This window comes from Salvia hispanica, chromosome 2 (assembly GCF_029641045.1).
Source record: "Salvia hispanica isolate PSC_SH4W2 chromosome 2, Shi_PSC_v1, whole genome shotgun sequence".
NCBI lineage: Eukaryota > Viridiplantae > Streptophyta > Magnoliopsida > Lamiales > Lamiaceae > Salvia > Salvia hispanica.
In genome coordinates this window covers 33091877-33110987 of record NC_142693.1, presented here as the reverse complement: position 1 = coordinate 33110987, position 19111 = coordinate 33091877, and the positions used below count along the sequence as shown (strand labels likewise).

The following is a 19111-nucleotide window of genomic DNA, read 5'->3' as shown; positions in this document are numbered from 1 at the left end:
CAAGAGAAAAAGTAACGTCATGTATGAAGACACGACGACACTCGAAGTCCAAATAAAAACCAACAAGTCTTCAATTCAAGCTCAACACCACCCAGCTCGTCGCCGCTCAACCTGCACATAGGGAAAATACATGCAGGGCTGAGTACTACTCCCTCCGTCCCGCTTAAGATAACACGTTTTCCTTTTTAGTTTGTCCCAACTAAGATGACACATTTCCTTTTTTAGTAACTTTCTCTCTCCAATTAATACACTCGACCACTTTTTCTCATTCCTATTAAAATATCCATCTATCTCCATCTCTCTACTTTAATACCTACACCCACCTTCTCTCTCTCCAATTAAACACTTTAACCAATAACTCCTAAAATCCCGTGCCGGCTAATCAATGTGTCATCTTACCCGGAAGGAGGGAGTATAAAATACTCAGTGGACTCATGCCGAAAACAAGTTATAAAAAATATTTATTTTTTATCATGCCATTGTTAGGTAATCATCGGGGTTTTAGCTTTTGAAAGGCCCGAGACACCAAAATATTCCATTTTCCAAAATCACGACTGCGCAGTCATTTTCCCATAGACATTTACCATATCTGCTCATACAGGACTTGGAATGTGGCCACAAACCAAGTCACTTGACCGGCCAACCCGTACGCTGACACACGTTCTACCATAGGTGTACACTAATCCCAGTAGGGTTTGCAGCCCTACAAGGACCTGAATTCGATTGAAATAATAAATGGCAAAGCCATTTCAGATAGGCACGTTAAAACAAAATATGGCATGATAAACGTATTTGCATTTCATTTCCATTGATAAAACAGTTAGGACATCGTCCTTATTTAAATGAAAGTCCACCTCAAGTGCTTAATCTGAAATTATTTTTTTTCCCTTAATATCACGTCTCACTTGCAAGGAATCACCTTTAGCATTTAAATAACACATAGATCAACACAACCTTTCAAATAAATAAATAAGATTCATGCATGCTACTTGCTCAATCAAGATTACAATTTTTTCCCAATTAAAAATTTAAGTATTTCGATTAATTCCGGTCACTCGTGCCCCAAAATTTTTGCAAAGAGATAAAACAAACGACGAGCATTTAATTAGCTCCATTCTATTCCCAACAATTATTTTAAATCAGCCCAAGGACGGAAACACATCGGCCCAACTCAAATTAAAACAAAAACCCACTCACTTGGCCCAAATAAATAAACTCATAAAGAAGGGATTAAAAGTAGTAGTAACTCAAAAGAAGTCAAACATGTACCCCCATTCAAAAATACACGTAAAGCACACCCTCACTTTTAAAGCGAATAGAAGTTTCGAAAGAATATTAGAGATTTCAAATAAAAAGGAGGTCAAAGCTCCCATTCCAGAATTTGTGTTCTCTCATTTCTCCCTCAATTCTCTTTCTTAATTTACAGGACATACCACTCCTACACCTCTCTCTCTCTCTCTCTCTCTAGTCTCTACTGTATTTATCAAGAAGGGGACACCGAAATTTCTTTACTCCTTCCTGCAGGCCGTTGCCGACATTCAAACTCCAAACGGGCAGCCCCGTGCTCCGATTTAAGTTAAGTCCAGTTATAAATCTTTGGTTCTTCAATTCGATTTATTTGGTTTATTCGATTAGGCAAAGTGATGGTGAGATCAGTAGCGTACTAACATGAGATGCAAGGCATGGGATTTGGCATTAGAGAAAGGTTATACCTTGAACAAATCAGCCACGAACGAATTAGATATGAGAGCAACGAATGAAGGGCTTCTTCATTCAATTTGGGACCAATTAGTTGACTGAATTTGAATACAGATTGGGATTAATTTTGGGAACAAGATTTGTATATTGGAGAGATAACTGAAAAGAGCGCGTGGAGATGGCGGAGAAAGATTTCTAGCGCTGATTGCATTGAAAAGAGTCTTAGAGCACTCCCAATGCTCTCCCTAAAAACTCCCTTATTTCTCCCTAACTCCTGGCACATCAGCGCCACATCAGCACCAAAATTTATCCCCAGTTTTTAGCCAACTTTTAGCCAACTGCTCCAATGGTTTCTCCCTTATTTCTCCCTAACTCAACATTTCATTTTTACATCATTACTAATTTAATTGTTTTATTTTTATATATAATAAAGCTAGCTAATTTATAAGACAAGACAAATAATAGTAATAAAGTTCGTTGTATTAAACACGAGTAAAAAATTACAACGACGAAAATTAAAAAAAAATAGGGGGGAAATTATTTTAAATTAATTATTAAATTTTAAATTTATAGGGGGGGAAATAAAAAAAAAAAAAACTATTTTTATCGCCGGATTATCGCCCACAGTGGTCGGCGATAATCCGGCGATAATCCGGCGAATTTTCGGGATTCGGCGTTAATTCGGTAGAATTAACGCCGGATTATCGCCGATTCCTCCCCATTGCCGGCGAATTTTCGGCGATAATCGGCGATAAAACGCCGAATTTAACGCCGAGTGCATTGGGAGAGCTCTTAGGGCTCAATAAAAGGGATTAGAATTTGCGTTCACGGGTGTAGGATTTAATTAAATCAATTTGAGCTCAAGACCCTTATATTTTATTTAAATTGTGTAGACCATAAATTATTTTTCACAAGATTGGGTTCGTGTATTTTTTTTTAATTTATCGAACCCAACACCGAATTGAGTCCAATAAATATTCATCATGGAAAGAAATTATTCATATATACAAAATTAATTCTGTCAATGCACATTCAAACCCCAAATCAAATTAGGTCAAAAGAATATCAAAAATCATAATTTACTCGCCAATTAATCCACGGACTTTGCGGCATTAAACGCAAAAAAAGTTCTGGGGCGTTACAATTGGAGCACCCCAGGTAAGTCATAGGTTGAACGCGGGTTTGGGCCAGCTTAAATAAACAACAGGATTCAGCCCAGTAGAAGTAATACCAAGCCCAATAGCAATAACTAGATCCTTATATCCACATCGTGGATACCCTAAAATGATAAAACCGTAACACATTCATACTATACAAACATATAGATACAAATCATGCAAGTATTTCGAATCTCTGAAGGAATCTCGATAACCTGAGCTTCTCCATCTTCTCAAAAATCCAATAGAAAAGACAGCGGTGGAAAGCATCATGACTACGATCAATCTGCCGATTCTTCTTATTTCGCCACGACCGATACACATGTTTTACATAAACACCACACTCCCATACGAGCGCAAATATGAGAAGCCCCCACATAATCTTATTTGCGGTGGGAGAGCTGAGCTGATATGGAGTGACCGCGTCCATCGACGTCAAGAAGGTTACCATGACAGCTACCAGCGCCGCTCCCATAGCGAGGAGCTGGACCCTGAAGGTGAAGAGGTACATCGCGGCGAGGGAACACAGGAAGGCCGTGGTGTTGGCGCGCCTAATGGTCATGTATGTAAGGGGATGAGTAGATGCCATCACGGCCTTTCCGGCCATGTGAGAGGAGTTGTGGTCATCTTCACCCCATACTCCTCCTGCGGGGCTGATGGCCGACTGGAAGGCCATCGTGGCGATCAGGACTGCCACCACCATCATGGTATTGCTCATCTCCGGGATCACTTGGAAAATGAAGAGATCTGACTGATATTTTAAGAGCGTTTTCATCTGTAAGTAGTTGCGGGTGGTTGGAGGACTCTCCTTCAAGATTTGGACCGCAGTTTTGCCCATCCCGTTTCTTGTTTCCTGCTTTAGGACTTCGATTCCCACCAAGTAGTCTACAATCTGAAATTTGTTCATAATATGCATAATCTCTCAGTTGTTAATGCTTTTGAAATTTGACCATCATATGAATTGTCAAAGATCCGAAAGAAAATTTGTTTTCGGATGTTTGACACACATGGTTGAGCCGAATCAGCTACTCAATCATCGAACAATCGACAGAAAATTAACAACAAGCGAGGATAATTTATACAACGGGCTTCGAAAATCTACAGTGGACATGAATATTGTTGGCAATTGAAACTAAAAATATAACATATGACTGTCCCACATCGGTGTCAAGAGAAAACTGAAACTAGTATATAAGTCTTATGGGCCCTCCTCCTATCACCAATTGGTTTTAGGATGGAACCCATGGATTTCTATCATGGTATCAGAGCGAGTCGCCGACTGTGGGTCAAATTTAACTGAAACCAAAAAATGACTGATCCAGCAGTATATCTGGACTTAAAAATTTGGCCAAGTGGTCCAACCGATTGAAAAAAAATTGGGCCATTTGTCCAATCGATTAGAAAAAATCCAACCCCTCCAAGGTGAACCTTGAAGGGTTGGTTTTAGGATGGAACCCATGGATTTCTATCAGATATGCTTGTTAATTTGAATCCTATAACTTGAGCCAACAAAAGAGGTGTACTCTCTCTATCTCATAAAAATAAACTACATCTGTCATTTCGGTTATTCTGATAAAAGTAACAATTTCTGTTTTAGGAAACTTTAATTTTTTTTCTATTCAGGAACTCGTTATCCACTGAGAATACTCCAATTACTTTTTTTATTTATTTTTTCTATGGAACAGAAAGATTATAATAAATGAACCGATTATGAAAGTGCGAATCAAAAGATTGAAACATTGTTAAAGTTAAATCTAGGGCAGGGTAAATATACCGAAAAAACGGTATATCGATCGTATTGAAAAATATCAAATTTTTGGTATACCGAAATTTCCGGTACGATACAATACCGTATCGTAAGTTTTTGGTATATTAACGATATGAATTTTCATATACCGCGATATATCGTTTTATATCGAATATATGATATATAGATATTATTGGTATATCGAAATATATCGAAAATCAATACGTATTGAATTATCGATACATACCGTTTATACTGATACAATAACAATATAATTAATTTTTTTAAGGTTAAAAATTTAAAATATAGATATCTATTTAATTTCGATATACCGTTCATAGCGGTATACCGAAGTTTGGTACGATATACCGAAATTTCGATACGGTAACGATATAGATATTATCTATACCGAAATTTCGGTATTACCGAAAATTTTGATACGGTAATGATATGAAATTCTTTCATATCGATATTTTCGATACAATAACGATACAAAATTTTCGATACGATACAACGTATCGACCCAACCCTAGTTAAATCTAATTTAGTACAAGCTAGTTTCAAAAGTCAAATCTAAATCAATTTTGCTTTATCCGGTTCCCATTAAATGTCTCATATTTGTCTGATATGGGTTTTAAGAATTGTTTGACTTTGTAAAAGGAGGTGGATGAAAAAAGTTAGTGAAATACAAATCTCATTTTATTTGTGAATATAATGAGTTAGTTGAATGTGAGATCTACTTAAAGTAGTAAAAGTAAAATGTGACACGTGAGAGTTGGTATGTAATTACCTCGATCACACCTAACAGCCAAATGCAATATAGTATCGCCATCATCATCCTTTGTACACACAAGATCTCCCAACTTCTCCACCAAACACTTTAACGCATCAAGTTGAGCATGCTTGACACACAAATGCAGCACAGTCTGCCCACGATGCAGTATCTCCAACGCGGGGAAACAACTATACTTAAGAAGATGTTCTAGAATCTCAAGATGCCCATTCATGGCTGCAACATGAAGCGGATTCATGCCTTGGTCGTCGCGCCGCCAGCACATCTCCGGGGCTTCTTCCAGCAATTTCAAGGCAATCTCGACATGCCCTCTTGCGGCTGCTACGTGTAGAAGATTTCTTGAGCATGGAAATGAGACTCCATGAACAAGATATGGATCTTGTTTAAGTAGATGTACAAGTGTTGTAACATCCCCACTTGATGCAGCGTTGTAGAGTTTCTTTTCTACTTCTTCACTCACCATTCCCTCTCCCACTAATTCTTCCTTTTTTTTTTTTTTTTCTCTCTCTCTCTTTTTATCTCTAGTTTTTATTTACTTCTTCTTGCCCTTTTCTTATACTTATTCATAAATGATAGATGTCCACTCACCACACACAGCCAAATGGCCATTGTCTTAGGTTGGCTACAAGCATCCTAATTTCCTCACTACTTCACAATATATATTCCGATAAGGTATTAAATACTAGTACTAGTATAAGCGTTGTGGTATTTTCAACACAGCTGCCTCACCTCTGTCATGTATCTATCTGCATTTGTCTCTGAAAACGATAGTGAAGTTGAAACAAATTGAAACAACATTCGAACAATTACTCAAAGAATGAATGTATAGTTTCATTTTCAATCAATTAATCTCTTCACATAGGGCCAACTGGGAAAAGGGATAGTCGAAATCGCTTTAAAACTAAGTGCTCCAAATTAAAATACTCGAAAACAATTCCGACGAGACTAATATAACATAAAATGTGCATGATCTAATTAACAATGTGAAAGTGAAATCACTTTTAGGCGTGGGCTTCTTGATTAGAGTATTTCTTGAAGAAATTGTATCACTTGTTTAGGATTAAAAATCGAGCTATAGCGACGCATCATTATGCTAAATGTGTCAAATAAACTAAGGATTCACGAGTGCATGCACATTATGCAATTGCTTTTAGTGTTTCAGATACATTTTCATTTGTTGTGTTCAACTAATCAAATTTGGATAACAGGACAAAAAATAAGAGAGTGAATATTTTTGGAATTGACTAAATACACCACATGGTAAGGACTAACGTCTCACTTATATATATTAGTTTTAAATGATATATGAGTTAAATGAGTTAGTGAAATGTGATGTCTATTTATCATTAATAGTAATAATGAATCGGGACTCTTATTTGCGCACGGACCAAAATGAAACGGAACTCCTATTGGTGGACGGAGGAGTATTACTTACGGTTATGCCGATGGGCATTGCACCCATTCAACTTGTACATTGATGGTTATGCCGATGGGCATTGCACCCATTCAACTTGTACATTGATTTTATCGATAATTACAATATTGCAAGTTTTTATCAAATACTAGGTATACTAAATAGACCAATATACAGTTGTTTTCATTGTCCCTTTTCTTCAATAAATTAAGCATCCCTTTTGAATATAAAAGTCTCCAATCTCCATGGATCGTACACTTTATTAATTTGTTTAATAATGCCTTCATGCATGTAGTATATAATAATATTTATTTGATAAAATTTCTCAATATAATATCCTGATAATCGAAATATTTTTTTAAAAATATTCATTAGCTTTAAATTATTTAATTGAAATTAAAACCAACTTGATTAATTAAATAATTATATAACCAAATAATTAACTAGATTTGTTTTATAAAAACTCCTTATTTTCTTTGATTATCCCCTTTATATTGTAATCATTTGAGATTTAAAAGCCAAATTAACGCATCAATTTATTAATCATGCCGACGGTTAATATTATCGCATTATTATTTATTTTTATTTGATATAGATGGAAATAAAAGTAAAAGTCAGCCTAGCTAATTCATTAGCCAACGGGTCCAATCCACCATTCGATGAAATTGTGGCCCATCATTATTATAGTTTTCATAGTCATAAATATAATAGTGAACATTTTAAAATGACAGAGGTGGGGCAGCTGTGGAAAATGCTAACCAATATTCTTGTCAAATTCTCACCATAAAATATATTTTTTTTATGATAACCACATTTCACACGCACACTACCCACACTTAGTATCAATTATATCATTTTTACTTACAAAATGTATATGGAATTGAATTATTCTTTCAAATATAATTTCGTAGAATTTCAATTATAATTCAGTTTTAATTCCGTGTATCAAATGGATCCGGAATTCTTTGCATAATTAATTTTTGTGAGGTTTACTTAATTTTTTAAAAAATTTCTATGAGGTCTTTAATTTCTTGAAAATGGGAAATCGGCAGCAATTTAGTCAACTTTAAAATAAGGAACCTGACCCTACCTTATCACACGAGTTTCTTTGTCTGATCATTTGTGCATAAGAAGAAAATGAGAAATTAATGAAGTAGAGGAAAAAAGACATTAATATTTAATTAGTAGAGCAAGAATGGCGACTGAGGCAGTAGAAATGAAACTCTATGAAGCTGCATCAAAAGGGGATGTAACAACTCTTCAACAACTAGTTAAACAAGATCCATATCTCATTCATGGAGTTTCATTTCCATGTTCAAGAAATCTTCTACACATAGCAGCAATGTACGGACAAATAGCCATTGTTGAAGAAGTGTTGAAGATTAATCCGCTGCTAGCTCGGATTTCGGACTCCCAAAAATCGTCACCTCTTCACATTGCAGTGGACCAAGGGGACCTTGAAGTCACAAAAAGATTGTTGTTGGTGGCCCCAGAGATGTGCTGGTGGCGAGACGATCAAGGGATGAACCCGGTTCATATTGCAGCCATGAAAGGGCATTTTATGGTTGTAGCGGAGTTGCTTCAACGGGATCTATTTCCCGCTCGGGAGAGAGTGCATCGCGGTCAGACTGCGTTGCACTTGTGTGTGAAACATTGCCAAATTGAGACATTGAAGATTTTGGTGGAAAAATTGGGAGACTTAGTTTGTGCAAAGGATGATGATGGGGAGACACTCTTGCATTTGGCTGTTAGATCCAATCAACTTGAGGTATATATTTTTTGTATATGTATGTTGCTAATTAATTAGATTCTAGTAGTAATTATACTATTGTATCAACAATTTCAGATTGTACGATGTTTGGTGGAAAGTAACAAAATAAAGAAACTAGCAACGAATTCCACTGGCAAAACAGCACTGGATATCTTGCACGAGAGCTTTCGCGACACAAGCACATATTTAGAAATGCGAAGAATATTGCATAACGTCTATCCCCAGTCGATCGTCGAGCCATTCCTAAGTTGACCGACATGACGATGGTGGTGGTTGTCCTGATAGCCACGATGGCGTTCCAAGTGACGGTCAGCCCCCCAGGGGGCGTGTGGCAGGATGACACGCCATCACACAACGCGGGCAGAGCAGTGATGGCCACCACTCATCCTACAGTCTATGAACACTTCATTAGTGCTACCACCACGGCTTTCATTTCAGCGATCGTCACAATCCTCCTTATCAGCACCGGAGCGCCACAGGTGAACTTCTTTTTTCTGGCGATCGCGACCTATTCCATGTGGGTGGCGATTACGTCTATTGGAGTGAGTTATGGAGTTTCCTTAATTATGACCAATCCTATGGAAACAAAATCAGTTGGCAACATAGTTGTCATAGTAGCCTCTGTTTTCGTCTTCGTTTATTTATTACTGTTCCTCTACTTTCCAATACGTAAACTTGTTTCGTCGTTGCTTAGAAGAATGCAGAGGTTGCAACAAGATCTTATAGACGATCCCGAAAAACTTCCCAAACCTGCGCCGGTTTCGACGTATGTAAGAATACAGAGTTGGCTACAAGTTCTTACAACTACTCCCTTGAAGGCATTGTTGGAAAAGGGGGAGTAAGGACTTTTGCCTTTCCTTATGCCACGGCTTACAGTTTGGTTTGTTTTAAAAGTTTTGTTGAATTTTTCGTCTTCATTTTGTTTTGTATATTTCCTTCGGTTGTAGTTGAAAAAGCATCCCACGGATCGATATTTTCTCGATCGCAAGACATATTATTGCATTATTAGGTGCTATTTGATTCGTTAGATAAGATAATAATGTGATACATTATTAGATAAGTCAAAAATAAAATTTGTCTAGGATAAATAGTCACAGAGGTCGATGTGAGATAATTAATCATGAAATACAATATAATTTTGGCATTATAGAGACGGTCCACTATACTTTCGGCAGAAGAAATTTATGCATAATTTTTATTGGATGGTGAAGTAATTTATGCCCACTTTAGCCGTTAACTAATCCTGCAAAAAATTTTGGCGTTCTCCTTTTATCTGATCTTTGTCACTAGATTAAGATAGTAGGTTTTCATTAATTAAAATCGAATCATTTTCTAATTAATACTCCAACTTATAATTTATAGCCGTTAATGCATATCTCTCCATTATCTATAAATAGATAAAAATACATTTGTCTCATATCTTTCTCCAACTTATTAACTCCAAATCAAACCGAAAATAAAACCAACTTAATTAATAAAGTAACTAAATAATCAGACTCTTTGATTATCCCAATATGTTCTAGCTAGTAATTATTTAATATTTTAAAAGCCAGAAATTAAATGGAAATGATAAATAAACGTGTGGAATGGGCCACAAAACCAAAAATTTAAAGTGATATATACTCAAATAAAATGGTTGTTATGTTCAAACAATGTGTCACCATTTCAATTTGTTTCTTCCTTACTATCTTTTTCAAAGACAAACGTAGATAGATACAGCCTAAGGTGAGGTAGCTGTGTTGAATCTTCGACTCTTATATTGAGAACCTTATATAAAATGACAACTATGACAACATACCACCAATGAGGACCCTTAAATGTAGGAGCAGACTCAATCTTAGTCTGCCACGTAGCAGACTTGCTTGCTTATGTATCGCAAATTGCTTGATTAATTATCTCTAATTTTTATCGCAGATTGCTTTGAACCGTATGCTGAGTTGCTTGCCTATGTATCACAGATGTTTGTCTATGTATAGCAGATATCTTGCCTAGATTGTCATTTTAATTATGGTGCCACCATAGTGCTCTGATTTCGTATCGCAGATTGCTTGGAATCATATGCCGAGTTGCTTGCTTATGTATCACAGATTGCATGCTACGTTGTTGTCAAGTTGTTACTTTAAGACTAGTGTGACCCCAACGCAACCCTATCTCTCCATTATGATTATCTATAAATAGATGAAATACATTGCTCTCATTACTTTCTCCAACTTATTAACTCCAAATCAAACCGAAAATATAACAACTTAAATAATAAAGTAACTAAATAATCAAGACTCTTTAATTATCCCAATAAGTTCTAATTATCTAATATTTAAAAGCCAGAAATTATATGGAAATGATAAATATACGTGTGGAATGGGCCACAAAATGAAAAATCTTAAAGTGATGCATACTCAAATAAAATGGTTGTTATGTTCAAACAATGTGTCACCATTTCAATTTGTTTCTTCTTTCCTAGTACTATCTTTTTCAAAGACAAACGTTGTTAGATACAGACAAAGGTGAGGTAGCTGTGTTGAATCTACTACTCTTATATTGAGAACCCTATCGGAATATATTGTGAAGTAGTGAGGAAATTAGGTAGAAATTGCTTGTGTGTGGTGTGTGGACATCGATCTTTTGTGAATAAGTATAAGAAGAGGATAAGAAGAAGAAATCATAAACTAGAGGGGGAAAAAAAAAAGAATTAGTGGGAGAAAAAAATGGTTAGTGAAGAAATAGAAAAGAAACTCTACAAAGCTGCATCAAAAGGGGATGTAAAAACACTTGTACAACTACTTGGAGAAGATCCATATCTTGTTCATGAATTCTCGTTTCCATGTTCAAGAAATCTTCTACACATAGCAGCAATGCATGGACAAACAGGCGTTGTCGAAGAAGTGTTGGAGCGTAATCCGAGGCTAGCGCGGAGTTCAGACTCCCGAAGTTCGTCGCCTCTTCACATTGCCGTAGATGAAGGGGACCTTGAAATCACAAAAAGGTTGATGTCAGTAGCGCCAGAGATGTGCTGGTGGCGGGATAATCAAGGGATGAATCCGATTCATGTTGCGGCCGTGAAAGGGCGTGTTTTGATATTGGAGGAGCTGCTTCGACCGGACCTATTTCCTGCCGCCCGGGAGACAGTGCATGGCGGGCAGACCGTGTTGCACTTGTGCGTGAAACATTTTCAATTCGAGACGTTGAAGGTTTTGGTGGAAAAGTTGGGGGACTTAGTTTATGCAAAGGATGGTGATGGTGAGACACTCTTGCATTTGGCTGTTAGATCCAATCAACTTAAGGTAACCACTAACTCTTTTATTTACTTTTACATAAAAATAGACATGTATTTTGTGGAGACCGTTCATTTCAGAACTCTTCCTAAAGTTATAACACTAGTTTGCAAATACATAAATATCAGTTGACATTAAAAAAACATATCAGTGATTCGTGAATATCATTCCTGACTCAATATTCGATCTTAGTAATGATATTGTTGTTTCAAAAATTTCAGATTGTAGAATACTTGGTGGAAAGTAGAAAAATAAAGAGACTAGCAACGAATTCCAGTGGCGAAACAGCATTGGATATCTTGCGTGAGAGCTTTCACGAAACAGATACATATAAAGAAATGAGAAGAATCTTGCAATGTTTCGATTCTCTGGCAATGGTCAAACAGTTCCCCAAGTTGACCGAAATGGCAATGGTGGTGGTGATTCTAATAGCCACGATGGCGTTCCAGGCGGCGGTCAACCCCCCGGGGGGTGTGTGGCAGGAAGACAAGCCATCACCCGACATTTACACGCCATCACACAAAGCGGGCAGAGCAGTGATGGCAACTAATAGTCCTGGACTATATATATCCTTCCTTGTTGCTACCAACACGGCTTTCATTTCATCGATGATCACAATCGTCCTCATCAGCACCGGAGCGCCACAGGTAGATTTTGTCTTGCTGGCAATCACGACCTATTCGATGTGGGTGTCGATTGTGTCTATTGGAGTGAGCTATGGGGTTTCTTTACTCATGACCAATCCTATGGAAACAAAATCAATTTCCGAAATAGCCACCATAGTAGTAGGTGTGTTCGTCGGCATCAATATATTGTTGGTCATCTACTTCCCCATACGCACCAAGGTTTTGGGGGGGCTTAAACAAACAGAGACACAAATACAGAGTTTGCTTCAAGTTCTTGAAAATGCTCCCGACAGCTTTCCCAAACGTGCTACTGTTTCTTTGTGTTTAACTATACAAAGATGGCTTAGTGTTCTTACCACCGGTAATTGAAGATATACCTAATGCTTCAATGTAATAGAGAGTCGAGCGTAATTATAAGCTCAATTTCAGGTTTTCTTTGTTGGTTCTTTCCCGGAATGCAAAATAGAGTCGAACCAATCCTAGGATAAAGTCTTAAAGAGCTTGTATTCATAAACAACTTGCGAAATCACAAGACTCCTCTATTGTTTTCGTCTATTTAATTACTTTTCCTACAATTTATGTACATGCTTTCTTTCACAAACCCTAAATACAAAACCATAAACTGCTCGATGGGAATTCTTCCGCGACGAATAAGTGGAGTGTAAAGTCCATTTACCAAATATAATAAAAATGAAATGAGATAATTATTGGCGGAAGGAACGAAAAAAGGAACATCCAAAAAATTACAAAAAACGGAGGTAAAATATACAATGAGCTTAAAAAAATTACAGCCACGTGGATATGCTTGTTTGAATCTCAACTACAAACTCTTGCTAACATAAGAAATATTCCCTCCGCCCACCAAAAATAGTCTTATTGATGTATAACATAGATTTTAATATGAAATTGGAAGAATATGAGAGAGAAAGAGATAAAGTTGGAGTATAATTACTTCAAATTGATTGAACCAAACAGCCAAAAGCAATAATATCTCCCCATCATCATCCTTCGCACACACAAGCAGATAGGAGGTAAAGGCTGTCAAACGGATTTCTTCACACTAACTACTGGACAAAATACAAAATACCGTAGAGAGTAAATAGAATCTGGAATTAGAAATGCTCGGCTTTATTAAAAGAAAACTGAATTGCAAAACAGGAAAGGGAAATCCTCCGCAGAGGCCGGCTAATCCCCACGAAGGAGGCCTACGAGAAAAACTCGTCCAATAAACTGATCTCTCCAAGATGGTTTTCACCATTTAAGAGCCTCAATATATAGACTTACAAAATGAGAGAAATCTGCAACTAACTTAATTCAAAATTCAAATCTACCAACAACTAACTAATTAAAGAAATAAATTAAGAAATAAAATCTAATCAAATTCTAACTAATGCTGACTAAGTATGCATATCCTGCGATATGCATATCTGCATCACAAGCTCCCCCAACTTCTCCACCAAAACCATCAACATTCTAAGCTAAGCATTTTTCACACACAAATGCAGCACAGTCTGCCCACAGTGCAGTCTATTCATTGCGGGCAAAACACTTCCTAGAAGGAGATGTTCTAGAATCTCAACATGCCCATTCAAAACTGCAACATGAAGTGGATTCATGCCTTGGTCTTCGCGCCGCCAACACATCTCTGGGGCTATTGACAGTAATTTCGATACAATCTCGACGTGCCCTCCTGCGGCTGCAATGTGGAGAAGGGATGATTTTTCGGAGCCTGAAATACGCGCTAGCTGCGGATTAAGGTTAAGCACTTGTTCAACAATGGATGTTTGTCCATGTATTGCTGCTATGCGGAGAAGATTTCTTGAGTAGGGAAATAAGACTCCATGAACAAGATATGCATGGTCTTTTTGATGTACAAGTGTTATTAACTTAAATCTCCATTTGATGCAGAGTTGTAGGGTTTCATTTCTACTTCTTCACTCACCATTCTTTCATTAATTGCCTTTGTTTCTCTACTTCTTAATTCTTGACTTATTATTAATACATAAATGATGCATATCTATGTAGTCTACAAGCTTTCTCTCTCTTTCTCTTGTAAGAAATGCCTATGAAATGATGTCCGAAGACATAAGATTGACTAAAGGAAAGTTTCCACTCTCAAACGTGTGTGGCAGGATCATTGATTCTATATGCACTAAAAAATTTGTATAAATAATACTCTCAATTTCATAAAAATAAGAACGTCTATTTCCTAAAAATAGAAATTCTTCTTTGCAGGAAATAAATCTCACAATCCAAAGATATTCAATATATATTACTCCCTCCGTCCCACAAAAAATGTCACAATTTCTTTAATTTGTCCCACAAAAGATGTCACATTTTCATTTTTGGGACGGAGGAGGGAGTCACTACAACAAATATTACAGCTAAGGACGCATAATTAGGGACGCATAAGCTTGCGTTGGAAATATTTTTAAAATATCCCAAATTTTTGACGCAAAAATAAGTGTCCTTAGATTATACTCCTACTAAAATGAGCATTCTAATTACCAAATCAATAAAAAAACTAACACTAAGTCTTGAGAATAAAACAAAATACAATCGGCACTCCACTCCATTCCACCTACCTCCTCCCTAGGCCCTAGCCTTACCGCCATCCTTCCCCTGTCGTCGCATCTCAACCGCGCGCCGCCGCCGCTGCGAGGTTAGCTACTTGAGTTTTTTCATTATTTTGAATGGAAACGTAGTGGAATTAGTTGATTTAGGGTTCATATGGGAGATTTCTGTATGTTATTTCCAATTTTCTTTTTGCACAGATTGATTTTTAAGAGTTTGTTGAAATAATCAGAGTTCTAATCGGGTCACAACCTGCAATTTGGCGCATTGTTCATGAAATGCCTTTATTTACTTTGTTGATTTAACATTTTAACTCCTCCAGATCAGTGTACGCAACCATTTTTAGAAAACAAAAATTTTCCTCGTTTAGGTTGAGATTGTGATTTATTGGTGTGGTGACTGATTGATATTGTATCCGATTGAAAATGTATGCAGGCATTTTTACTCCTACAATCTGGCCACATCCTACAATTTTGGAATTTTAGAATGGAAAATGATTTCCTATAGAGAGGTGATGATGCTAGGCGATTTATGAAACTCATGCTCTCTAACCCTGATGTTGGTTAAGGAAACTTTTGTACCTTTACTTAAAATGACTCTATTATTTTGTACCTTATAGTTACAATGTCTCTAAGCTTCTTTTGTAGGTACTTTTGATTGTGTTTAAGTTAATGGAGGTCAGTTTTACAATCATCTCTTAGTTCTAATTTTCTTCTTCATTAAGTTGAAAGCAACTGCCATAGGCCTTCCCCCCTTTATGAGGACTTAATAATTTTTACGGGTTACCTTTTGCTGCCACTTGTTAAGGCGGAGGCAGATTAGTTCTACTTCTATCTTTGGAAATGAAAATAGGCTGAATGAGAGACTTGACCTTTCAAGACTGAATGGCAACGAGGCTTAGGCGATGGAATCATCACATACTCTATTTCCACGGTATAATGCGATTACCCTTTGCCTCTATTTGTTTCATCAATATAGCAGTTGGTTGGTTCTTGTTATGTAGAATTGGACTTTTCATTTCTTGCATATCATGAGGAATTTGTAAAAATAGGCATCATTATCTAAAATGTTGTTGTTGTGTCTTGTTTCATGATTTTGTTCTTATAAGGTTCTCGATGCTTAGAAAGATGAAAGATAGTCAATTTGTTGCTTTTTTTTGTTTCTTCTCATCGATATTAGTAATTTTCCTAAATACTCTAAATCTCTCTCCTTCTCTGCGCAAATGGATGCTAATTTGTGCCTTTTCTTTCATAGCCCAAACTTCAGGAACAGAGGCAGCCTTAGTAAAGTTAAATACATGTTCTGGACAGTGATGAAGCTCTCTTGAGCTCCTGAGGTGGCTCAAGGCTATGGGATTGAGTAATGTGTGCCTCTAAGATCCAAAAGGTACAGGGGTAAATATACTGAAAAGTAGAATCCCTGAGAGTGAATTGATGATCAATGTTAAATAATTTGGTGAATTGGTGTATTTCACCTGTATCATGTTATTTGGTGAATTTGGTAAATAATGTCATATGGATTATATTTTAAATTAAAAAAATTATTAAATGAACTTAAAGAGTATTAATGTCAATTCTCTCTCATCAAAATTATCTCAAAACTTTAAATTTACGTAACTTTCTCGATTTAAATAATTTTTTCGCAAAAAATATATCAAATTAAAGATAATTTTATAAGGATTCCAACGACATCTCAATTGTCTGTATTCCGACAATGTTAAGGGATGAAATTTGATAGTTTTTTTTTTACTAAAACTTTTCAAGATTAGGCTCTTTTCATAGGGTTTTTTTGGACTAAAACTTTAGGCCAATATAAATCATACAGGGTTTAGAGCATTCATATCCATGCTCTTGCTAAGAGTATGGATGTGAGCCCGGACCCACCCTTATTTATTTTTAATTCTCTGCTCTTCCGCAAGAGCACAACACCTACATTCATGCTCTTCCACAAGAGCATGCTCAAGGGTCCCACCATTCTATTATTCAATTTAAATACTTCAATTACTAAAAAAAATTTCCACATATAAAATTCATTCAAAATACCCGAAATACTTTTACAAATTACTAAATAATTAAAAATTACATAATTAAAATCCTCAAAATAAAAATTACATAATTAAAATCCTAAAAATTGAGATTGAGAGAGTTGTTTGGTGTAGTGTGATTTTTTGTGTTGAAATGAGGATATTTATAGATGAAAGTGTGAATTTTGGAATAATGCAAATATGAATTAAAAGTGTGGAAAAATGGATATATTTTATTGGGAAGTGGGAAAATATTTTCTTTATTAAATCTGAAATTTTTCAGATTTTTTTGAATATTAAAAAAAATATATATATCAATCAACGTTGGCCAACCAGAGCATGTCACGTCGGCTGCTCGCGCTCTTGCCGTCGGCACGGTTGTGCTCTTAGGAAAGAACACGGTCGTGCCGTCGGCAAGAGTGCAGCGGCGGGCTTGGGTGTGCTCTTGCTGTCGGCAAGAGCACAGCTCTTCCGCAAGATGATATTATTAAAGTTTACAGACCTTGATAATACCCATAAACTTCTCATTTTATTTTTCTGGTAACGAGCCTCATATTCCACTAACTTGATCTCACTCACATTTCATTATAAAATTAATATATAAAAGTAGGATCCACATTCCACTACTTGTACTACATTTCTTAATATCCGTGTACAAAGGAGGGAGTAGTTTGACAAACTTTGCGGACCACAATGTTCCCAAGGAAATACAATTTGAGTGTGAAAATAATCTGAGTTAGTAGGATAATAAAAGCAAAGCGTCACATGTTCATACTAGCTAGGCAACATACAAACATTTAAATTTGGAATCAACGAAGGGCTCTGAAAAGGGTGTGCATCTCCAACTGCTGAGAGAAGTCCAGTATAGAAGACGTAGTAGGAAAGCATCAGCACCAAGATCGTGTTGTCGATGCATAGCCCTCATCAAAGCTCATCTGGAGTTATAGCAGCCATTCATTGGAGAAGGTGATCACGATAGCTAGCAGCGCCACACCCATGGCGACCATGGACATAATCACATAAATACGAAGAAATATGGGTAAAGGGTATGCTGGATCATGATGGTGGAGAAGAACATCGCAGCGAGTGAAGATATGAAGGCGGTCGTGTTGGCGCACCTAATGCGAGGGGACTTGTGGTCATCTTCAGCCCATACTCCGACTGGAAAGCCATCGTGGCTATCAGGAATAACACCACCATTATGGTTTTGGTCATCCCGGGGATGACTATGAAAACTGAAAAATCTGATAACAGCTTTTTCATATCTAAGTAGTTGACGTTGGTTGGAGTACTCTCGTTCAAGATTTCGATGGCAGTTTCGCTCATGGCGTTTCTTGTTTCCTGCTTTAGGATTTTGTTTTCCACCAAGTATTCTACTCTGAAAAATTTTCATAATAAATACTCCCTCCATCCGCAATTTATAGTCTCGTTTTGCTATTTTCTCATTTACTTTATTCTATTTTAGGTGAGTGAACCCATCGTCACTAACTTATTACATTCATATTCTATTATAAAATTATCCCTCCGTCCGCGAATAAAGTCTCGTTTTTCCATTTTAGTTCGTCCGCGAATAAGAGTCCCGGTTCACTTTTACCATAAATAGTAATAGGGTCACACCTTCCACTAACTCATTCCACTCACATTTCATTTAAAACTAATATATACAAGAGTGTTACATTCCACTAACTTATTTTCCCATTTTTCTTAACAAAATCTAACAATTTCTTAAAACCTATGCCAAATCAAAATGAGACTATAAATGACAGACATATGGAGTATACTTTTCTTTTTGGTTATAAGAGGGAGTATACTTTAGTTACACAATAAATACAACATGATCTATCCTTATTAACTATTCCATCCGTCTCATAATAGGAGTTATTTGTGGACACGAATTTTAAAAAATGTAAAAAATAGTGGATTGGAAAAGTTAGTGGAATATGAGACTCACTTTTTTATATTGATTTTATATTAAAATGTGAGTAAAGTGAGTTGATGGAATGTGAAAGCTATTTATCATTTATGGTAAAAATGAA

At 36.5% G+C, this 19111-nt stretch overlaps 2 protein-coding genes, 1 long non-coding RNA gene and 1 pseudogene across 4 annotated transcripts; 3 read left to right on the top strand and 1 right to left on the bottom strand.

Annotated features, from left to right (window-relative positions):
• Positions 1-2747: 2747 nt before the first annotated feature.
• Positions 2748-6029, bottom strand: LOC125202855 (uncharacterized). The gene is made up of 2 exons (XM_048101332.2): positions 5393-6029; positions 2748-3747 (listed from the first exon to the last, which is right to left on the bottom strand). Exons 1-2 carry the CDS (start codon positions 5856-5858, stop codon positions 3485-3487), a joined length of 729 nt encoding a protein of 242 aa, XP_047957289.2. The 5' UTR covers positions 5859-6029; the 3' UTR covers positions 2748-3484.
• A 1940-nt stretch (positions 6030-7969) lies between these two features.
• On the top strand, positions 7970-9629 carry LOC148932215 (uncharacterized; annotated as a pseudogene). The gene is made up of 2 exons (XR_016135930.1): positions 7970-8577; positions 8656-9629. The product of XR_016135930.1 is annotated as an uncharacterized LOC148932215 (transcript).
• Positions 9630-11173: 1544 nt separating this feature from the next.
• On the top strand, positions 11174-13033 carry LOC148932214 (uncharacterized). Its single transcript, XM_089066029.1, has 2 exons — positions 11174-11861; positions 12074-13033. Exons 1-2 carry the CDS (start codon positions 11286-11288, stop codon positions 12845-12847), a joined length of 1350 nt encoding a protein of 449 aa, XP_088922155.1. The 5' UTR covers positions 11174-11285; the 3' UTR covers positions 12848-13033.
• Positions 13034-14984: 1951 nt separating this feature from the next.
• LOC148932213 (uncharacterized) lies at positions 14985-16619 on the top strand. Its single transcript, XR_016135931.1, has 3 exons — positions 14985-15140; positions 15488-15985; positions 16307-16619. It is a non-coding gene; the product is annotated as an uncharacterized LOC148932213 (long non-coding RNA).
• The last annotated feature ends 2492 nt before the right edge of the window (positions 16620-19111 follow it).

What these genes read in the sequence shown, in the direction of transcription:
- LOC125202855 (XM_048101332.2), bottom strand. Translation starts at nt 5,858, where the DNA reads ATGGTGAGTGAAGAAGTAGAAAAGAAACTCTACAACGCTGCATCAAGT. An exon ending in GGCTGTTAGGTGTGATCGAG is followed by an intron (nt 3,748 to 5,392) that starts GTAATTACATAC and finishes AACAAATTTCAG; the next exon opens with ATTGTAGACTACTTGGTGGG.
- LOC148932214 (XM_089066029.1), top strand. Translation starts at nt 11,286, where the DNA reads ATGGTTAGTGAAGAAATAGAAAAGAAACTCTACAAAGCTGCATCAAAA. An exon ending in TTAGATCCAATCAACTTAAG is followed by an intron (nt 11,862 to 12,073) that starts GTAACCACTAAC and finishes CAAAAATTTCAG; the next exon opens with ATTGTAGAATACTTGGTGGA.